This window comes from Garra rufa, chromosome 7 (genome assembly GCF_049309525.1).
Source record: "Garra rufa chromosome 7, GarRuf1.0, whole genome shotgun sequence".
NCBI lineage: Eukaryota > Metazoa > Chordata > Actinopteri > Cypriniformes > Cyprinidae > Garra > Garra rufa.
In genome coordinates, this window is record NC_133367.1 from 19,671,297 (window position 1) to 19,679,570 (window position 8,274).

At 38.5% G+C, this 8,274-nt stretch overlaps 2 protein-coding genes across 2 annotated transcripts in view; both read right to left on the reverse strand.

Annotated features, from left to right (window-relative positions):
• Window positions 1–602: 602 nt before the first annotated feature.
• On the reverse strand, window positions 603–2,395 carry mid1ip1b (MID1 interacting protein 1b). The gene is made up of 2 exons (XM_073844168.1): window positions 2,242–2,395; window positions 603–1,879 (listed from the first exon to the last, which is right to left on the reverse strand). The coding sequence occupies exon 2, from the start codon at window positions 1,633–1,635 to the stop codon at window positions 1,195–1,197; it is 441 nt and encodes a 146-aa protein (XP_073700269.1). The 5' UTR covers window positions 1,636–1,879; window positions 2,242–2,395; the 3' UTR covers window positions 603–1,194.
• A 2,925-nt stretch (window positions 2,396–5,320) lies between these two features.
• Window positions 5,321–8,274, reverse strand: part of tspan7 (tetraspanin 7) — a 53,069-nt gene continuing 50,115 nt past the window's right edge. Inside the window, exon 8 of the mRNA XM_073844046.1 lies at window positions 5,321–7,281. The gene's annotated coding sequence lies outside the window, so the exon portion shown is untranslated. The remainder of the gene's footprint in view (window positions 7,282–8,274) is intronic.

The window sequence follows — 8,274 nt, forward strand, 5'->3', positions numbered from 1 at the left end:
AACACTATAGATTCTACTAGAATATAAGATTTTAGCATGAAATACTACGCATTCAGTTTGAATGACTCAAAATTTGAAGACAAATCTAGCTAGGTTACTTTAAAACTAGTAGAACATTCTAAAATATCTTGTAGGGGTTAATGTCTCCACAGAGCATTACAGTTCCATATCAATAATTTCAATTTGATAGAATGCCTCAGAAAACTGTCAGCCAGCCACACAGGCATCAGCAAACCACTCCTATACTTTATGAGGCTTTTTTCCCTACAGTAGTGCCTTTAGGGCTATTAAACTAGTGTGGGCAGCTTAGATTAGAGATGTCCGTCATTAAGTGCAGCTCAAGCAGTGACTCAGCAGCACGAATCGGAAAAATGCACTGCAGGTGCTCGGCTCTTTCAGACGTTGCCAGGTCTTAATATAACGTGCCTGATCCCTCTGCGGACCTCAGCAGCAGCTGTGCGCGCCAACACAGGCCAATGTTTGCTGAGCACGATACAGCAAGTACACTAGGCGTACTGTAAGGTGAGATTTTGCAAGGACATCCCAGCAGGAAATGATTCATTGTTAATCATGGGTTAAACACAAATTCACATCACATGGGGTTGCATTTACAAAATGTTTATTTTCCGAACCATCTTTGTAATAGAAAAAATACATGACACAACTTTTCCTTCTAGACAATTACCAACAGTAAAGTGACGCCATCTCCAGGAATCTGTCAACATCCAAGAAGAACCATCATGCGATTCCATCATCGATTGTGACGTCATAAAGTACCAGTGGCTTTTTAGCGTAGAAATGTGCGTTTTATACATAATTAGTGATTTTAATTTTCAGCCCAGCCTGTTAGGATCTACATTAATACACCGCCAAAACTACCATACTGGCCAATGAAATGTCTTTTGCATAATTTCTTAAATGTTGGCTTGTTTGCTTAAATAAATCGCATTTAATTTCAAAAGCCTGTTTCCAAGCCGGTATATCCAGGTTGTGCAAACAATATCAAGGGATATTAGCAGGGGATTTAAGGGTGCTTGTAAACCGGCGTCGAGTACAAGTCTTTTTTTTCCGATCCGGGGAATTAAAGATGCACAGAAGCCACCAGGGGCCCATTTGGCTTCAACCCCTGCTGCACCCTCTTGTGAACTTTTTTTGCACTCCACCGGCGACGGACGGAGTAAACTTTAGTTTGTTTCAATTTCCACAGCCACCGATACCAATTTCTTGCTTGTACCTGTTTGTTAAAGTGTTCGCTTTTCGGGTGAGCTTCGACAGTACCGTGTGCAGTCCGTTTAGATGAAAATGAAACAGCTTCTCCAAGTCCTCACCGCTCGGTTCGATGCGAGACATCTCCAGGGCCGCCGTCACGCCGTGTTTTTCTTTGCGCCTCTCGTCGGCTTGAAGCACACCCCATTCAATATCGTTCCTAATTGATTTGAGGAGTGCATAAGAGCCGTACATGTCTCCATCCTGGAAGGAGTTTACCTCTTTCTCCTCCTCCTGGTCCAGCGGGACGTCCCTCAGCAAACTTGGCACCATGACTGTCTGGTCCATGTTGTTCACGGCACCAATAAAGCGGTTCATGGCATTGAAGAGGGAGTTCTTTTGATTGTAGGAATCGCAGATTTGCATCATCTTTGCTGGAGGGTTTTAATCAAATGAAGAACAGAGCAACAGCAGATATAGTTATTCTTGGGATGGATGGTCCAGATAGATCTAACGGAGAGTTTATCCGCTATTATTCGTGTCCAGAGAGTGCTCAGATTCCTTGTGCGCTTCACTAAAGTGAGTTTCTGAAAGCGCAGGTAGATTTAAAGCAAGGGCGTGGCTTCGACACGTCAATCAAGTGTGTAACCAGGTCGTAACTGGATAATGTGACCTGAAATAACACAGATGCGTGAAAGATTAGTGAGGATGCACACAATTTTATATAATCTAAATAAACATGAATGTGAAATGTAGAATATCAGGTAGAGAAGACAAGAAATATAAAGAACAAGCATGCTAATCTTTTTCAGAATATGTACAAACATGCTTTGGGATTAATTAAACCCATCATTACGTGTTTAGTAAAACTAAATCGAATCGGATTTAAATGGGTATTATAAACTGAATTCAAAACGCGCAGTCTAAGCTTCCTACCACTCCTTGACTTCCTATAGAAAAAGCCGGCCGGCCGGCAGGCAAACTAAGCGTCGGTCTATTGCGTCTAACAAACAACACAGGCTTACAAAAACCCACCTTTGCTGATATTTGTTCTCCCTTAAATCCGAAAAGGTCCGGCAAAGTCCAAGGAAACCGGTGATAAAGTCGCTGAAAGATAACAGACTCGTCTAGCAACCGATCGAGGGTAAGGCCGCATGTAGCTCTTTGGCGCTTATGAATATTCATGAGACCAAGCATCAGCCCACAACCGCTCAGCCGCTCTAGTCCAATTAGAAGCCAGTCGCTTAGTTCATGCAGGAGGACGGCGCCTTTCGACAGCCAATCAGAGGGCAGAAAGGGAATCCGGCAACGAGCCAAGGCTGCAGCTCACGGTCAAAGACACGACACACTGGACAAAAAGAATAGCGTATGAGGGAACTACCGGAACGATGAAAGTACCTTCCCTTCTCGTGTTCACACTTACAGAGCCAGAAAGGTTTCTTCATTTATTTTCGCTTCGAATTCTTAGATGTCGAAAACCAGACTTAATATTTAAAAGATATAAATGTTTGTGTCTATAAATGGCGGGTTTTGATCTAAACACATTGCAAAGGTAATGGCTTTATATGCCAACAAGAAAATAAGTTCTGACAAAGTAGTGTATTTTACTAATATCATTGCTTACATCATCAGAAAGATATTTTATGAAAACTGAAACATATTTAAAGGTACCATACATAAAAAGTAACAGTCTATATTTGGCATATGTGACCCTGGACCACAAAACCAGTCCTAAGTAGTCCTTAATGTATATTTGTAGCAAAAAATGATCGATTTTTCTTTTATGGTAAAAAATATTAGGTTAAGTAAAGATCATGTTCCATGAAGATATTTTGTAAATTTCCTACCGTAAAACTTAACTTTTGATTAGTAATATGCATTGCTAAGAGCTTCATTTGGACAACTTTAAAGGTCTATTTTTTTTGGTTTGCACCCTCAGATTCCAGGTTTTCAAATAGTTGTATCTCTGCCAATTATTGTCCTATCCTAACAAACCATATCTCAGTGGAAAGCTTTAGTTATTATTTCAGCTTTCAGATGATGTATTAATCTCAATGAAAAAAAAAAAAATCTTCAAAAGTTATTCCTAGAGACATGCCAGCATGCCAAGCCTGCACAGAGCAGTGGAATTATGCAAACACCAACTTGCAAATATTATGCAAGATATATAATGACAAGGGAAAAGGGTGAAAGTCATAAATCAAATACAGATCTACATACACACTCACCAAAAAAGTATTTGCACACGCAAGTCTCTTTTTAAGTCATTGCTTTGAATAATTAAAGGGAAAGTGAATTTTACTATAAAGAACGATAGCACAAGAACACTTTGTGCAAAACATGTCACAAAATGAAGCGTGTTTGGGTTTTAAATGATAAAACAGTAGATAAACTGTTCAAAATTAGAAACTTATTGGACACTTGGTTCTCAGTGAAATTGAGTGAAATGTTAATCTAGTCACGACTTGATATTTATGTTTCAGATCATTTTAAATGTGTCAGACATGAGATAGTAGGACATAATACTATATAGATCTGTACTTTATACGTGACACTGGAGTAGCTCAGGTGTGTGTATAGCAAAATATCAAAACTTAATTTTTGATTATATGCTAAGAACTTGAAATTTGCCAACTTTAAATGTGCTTTTCTCAATATTTCGATTTTTGTCACCCTTAGATTCCAGATTTTCAAATAGGCTAGTTGTAACTCTGCCAAATCTTGTCCTAACAAACCCATACATCAATGGAAAGCTTATAAAGCTTTCACATAATGTATAAATCTTAATTTCAAAAATTAACTCTCATGACTGGTTTTGTGATCCAGGGTCACATATGTGATTGATCTTCTCATTCGCATTATGCATTAAAATCCACGTCTGCATGATTATTTGCATGGGCTTTCCCCATGAACGGAGATCTCCCGTCGTTGCGGCCTCGGCGCCGTTACGTTTTTCAACAACATCGTGGTGCCATCTAGAGGTCAGGATGGGAACAGCGTCCTGCCTTCAAGCCATGATAAAACAAGTGAGGCAATTTTCACACCATTTGGGTGACATCTGGGTCCTGTTTTTCCCTCAGATGTCCTGACCGGGATTTGTAAATTGCCTAAAAAGTCCGGGTTTTGGCTTTGTTTTCCTATTGTTTATGCCCAACCCTGTTCCAGGAGATTTACCTACCTGCAGACTTTAGTTCCACCCTTGCTCCAACACAGCTGTCTGTACTTATCAAGTGCTACCTAAGAGATTAACTAGCTGGTTCAGGCATGTTTGATCAGGATTGGAGGTAAACTTTGTTGGATGGACGGTAGATCTCCAGGAACAGGGTTGGGCACGGTTGTGGCTAGAAGGTATACAGCTCCGACCAGGAAACCAACAATGAAATAATTTTTTCTACCTATTAGATTGTTTTTTTTTAATGTCTACACCTACCCCAACCCTAAACTTAGCCCTTACTATAATACAAAAACAGTATTATTGTTGTACATTGTAATAAAAAATAACGTTAGATTGATGTGCGCATGTCCAGTAGCGAGATCTTTCTCCCTTCTAGTCTAAACTGTTGGGCACCCCTGGTTTACATACTTTCTGAAGGTAATGACTGAAAGGTCGTTTGACCAATAGCGTGCAGGCAGTGTATATACTCGACCAATCGTACGTTGAGAAGGTGGGATCTATAGAAAACGGTCAAAGCTTGCTACTAAAGGTCAAGCTGGGCTACTATGACTTTAACACTGTAGCCGAGGGTTGATTTTCGTGTCCGTGAGTTGAAGCGACCCCAATAACGTAATATTTAGCCCGTGCTTGAAATGCTAATTTTACCAGGGGAAACCCCGCCAAAAACGCACGTTACCCCACGGAACACGGGATCCCCTCGTAGCGCGATTGGGCTACTTTTGGGCTAGTTTCGAGTAGCAATTGGGCAGGGTTTGTTGTGAAAACCTGGTAACCTTGATAATAATGTATGAGGAGAGAGCACGTCAATAGGAAAACAAAGCCAAAACACGGACATTTCTGCAATTTAGAAATCATGACCAGAACGTGTCTGAGAGAAAGAAGGAGGTATGGACAAACCATAAACACACAAACTTCAAATGAAGACAAACCAGAAGCTGGTAACGACGAAGAACCATTTTATTCATAGAGATCACGGTTGTTTACAATATCAACGTACATTTTGTTGGCATGCTAGCTGGTGATGCATTTTAAAAAGTTGTCTTTTTATTATACAAAGTGTATTATTACTCGGCTCGTCTATCTGTAGATGTGTAGTTCATCACGTGTGTTCAGACTATGAATTCTGGACTCTAATACTTAATGACCCATCAACACAAGGGGCAGCTGCAGAAATGATGGTTTAACATATTAATATAACAGCGATACGTCTTAAAATGAGTATTAATGATCAATGAGAAAACCATACAAAACAACGACACAAAATTAAATAAAACACACACGTAAATATGGAATTCAGACAGTACTTGACGATTCAAAATAAAAAGTAAAGAAAGCCAAAGACTGCAGCGATTTTTACCACACGTAAATAAATAAACAATAAATAAACAGAGCTGTCTGAAGCTGTTCATTCTTCCAAAAAAAAATTGTGAACCAACAATTAAACTCTTCCAGAAATCCTGCGTTTATTCCACTTCAGTGCTGTAAATCAAATTCTTCAAGAGCTGTCAAAGTACTTTAGTGTGACATGTCGCTTATTTATTTTTTACTTTGAGTAAAAAGGTTTTGTGAATGTATATATTTTAAATATTATCTTTCTAACCATTCTTAGAAATATCATACTTGTTATCCTTCATATATCTCATGCACATCAATAATTCCCAGAGCTGTAAAGCATAGACATCTTCAAAGCTGAAAGAGATGCTCGGAGTGATTACGTTCTTCTGTAAAACGCTGCAAAATAATAGTAAATACAGTGTGTCACAAGGTAGATATAGTGTAAAACTGTAACTGCAACCCATAAACTGCGGAATCACCCATTAAATCTTCCATTAAACAGTGTTTAAGTGATACTGAAATATAGTCTTACAACAATGTAAAAGCCACTGGTTTTAAGGGCTCACGTTAAAACCTCAGTCTAAATGTACGCAAGTTGGCTATATGTGGCAGAAAATTGCTTGTTTTTGGCTTTCGCTAAAGACAAATAGACATTTTTAACTCTTGTCTGTGACTGTCGAGTCACTTTCAACCCAGCGCTGAGATGTGAAGCAAAAAATTGAAATCCAAATGATATAAGACGGGGAAAAAAAAAGCAATTTCTGAGATAAACCCCTTTGCCAAAGATTTTACGACAGCAACAACAACAACAAAAACATCTTGTCATCTGTATTTTTTTCTTTTTTTAATAGTTTTCCTCTTGAAAAAGCAATTAACTAACAAATCTGCACTGAAGTAACTTTTTAGGGGTTATGTAATACCGTGTCCTAACCAGATGTGTTATATACAGCTATCTAGACCAATGAGAATTCGCTGTGGGCGGAGCTATCAAATATGACAAATAGAAACGAAGCAGACAAAATGGCGGATTGATAAGAAAAACTGCTTTTAAATAGATTTTCTTTTCAAAAAACGATATCTAGTAAATCACACTTGAGTTTTGATTTACGTCTCAAGTGTTAAGTAATCTCTCTAGTCTAGAAATAGAAAAAGCGGCAAGCTAGCATGAACATATTCGATAGAGAAAGATTGCGATATTGATTTGGCTTTTGTGTGACCGGTCAGGACACGGTGTTACAGAAACGCTGTAGACTTTAGTTGTAGTGTGTGTGAGATGGTTTCCGCATGCAAGGTTTTTGTACAGAGTAAAGTACGCGTGCGCAGGAGTGCGTCTTAAAACCAGTTCCTTTTCCTCGCTAACGCTGACGCTTCGAAAGGAGAGGCTTTGGTCATGGCACAACTGCACAATTAAGGAATGATGGAAAGGAGAAAAAAGAAGGCAGGAAAGACAGAATGAGAGATAAAAGAAGAGCGAGAGAGAGAATATAAAAGAGATGAGAAAGAATGGAGTGTGCGAGCATTTTTGGGTTGCTTTCCCTTTCCAATGTGTCGTACGTCTTCTGTGCCTGTAGAAACGGGAAAAAGAGGTTTAAACATTTTCACGCACAAACTAGAAGAGTTTTTGAAGAATCTTAGCACAGCTTCACACAATTTACAATGACCACAATCTAAAAATTTTTTTTATTTTTGACATTCTTAGTACTTTCCCATATCACTTCAGAAGACTTGCAAATTAGTGTGAGATTTAAGTCGCTATTTACTGAAAATTCTTCCACTATAGTGTAATGTCTGCACATGCTAAGATGCAAGATCAAGTTTGTTTACAAAACAGAATTTGATGAAATTCAAAGGCAACATAGCATGTATCCTTCACAAAAACCCAGAATGCTTTGGAATGATAATATTTCTTTAGAAATATGCAAAAATAAATAAATAATATATTTAATGAACAATTTAATAATTTGTATTATTTTAAAATGAATTTGATTATATTTTAAAATATTTTATTATATATGTAAATATATATTTTTATATCATTTTTGTCAAATAAAGAAATAAGGCAACTAATATATATATATATATATATATATATACAGGGGTTGGACAAAAAAACTGAAACACCTGGTTTTAGACCACAGTTAGTATGGTGTTGGGCCTCCTTTTTTTGGCCAATAGAGCATTTCGTCTTTGGAATTGTCATATACAAGTCCTGCACAGTTGCCAAAGGCATTTTGAGCCATTCTCCTCTTGCAGATCAGGGGTCAGGTCACTACATGATACTGGTGTAGGAAAATGTTATCTGACTCGCTCCTCCAAAACACCCCAAAGTGGCACAATAATATTCAGATCTGGTGACTATGCATGCCATGGGAGATGTCCAACTTCACTTTTCTTGTTCATCAGACCACTCTGTCACCTGTCTTGCTGTGTGTACTGGTGCATTATCATCCTGATACATGGTACCACCTTCAGAGTACAATGTCTGAACCATTGGGTGCACATAGTCAACGTTCACACCTGTTCTTACTGGTGGAATGTGCAGTCAGTGAAGATTGGCC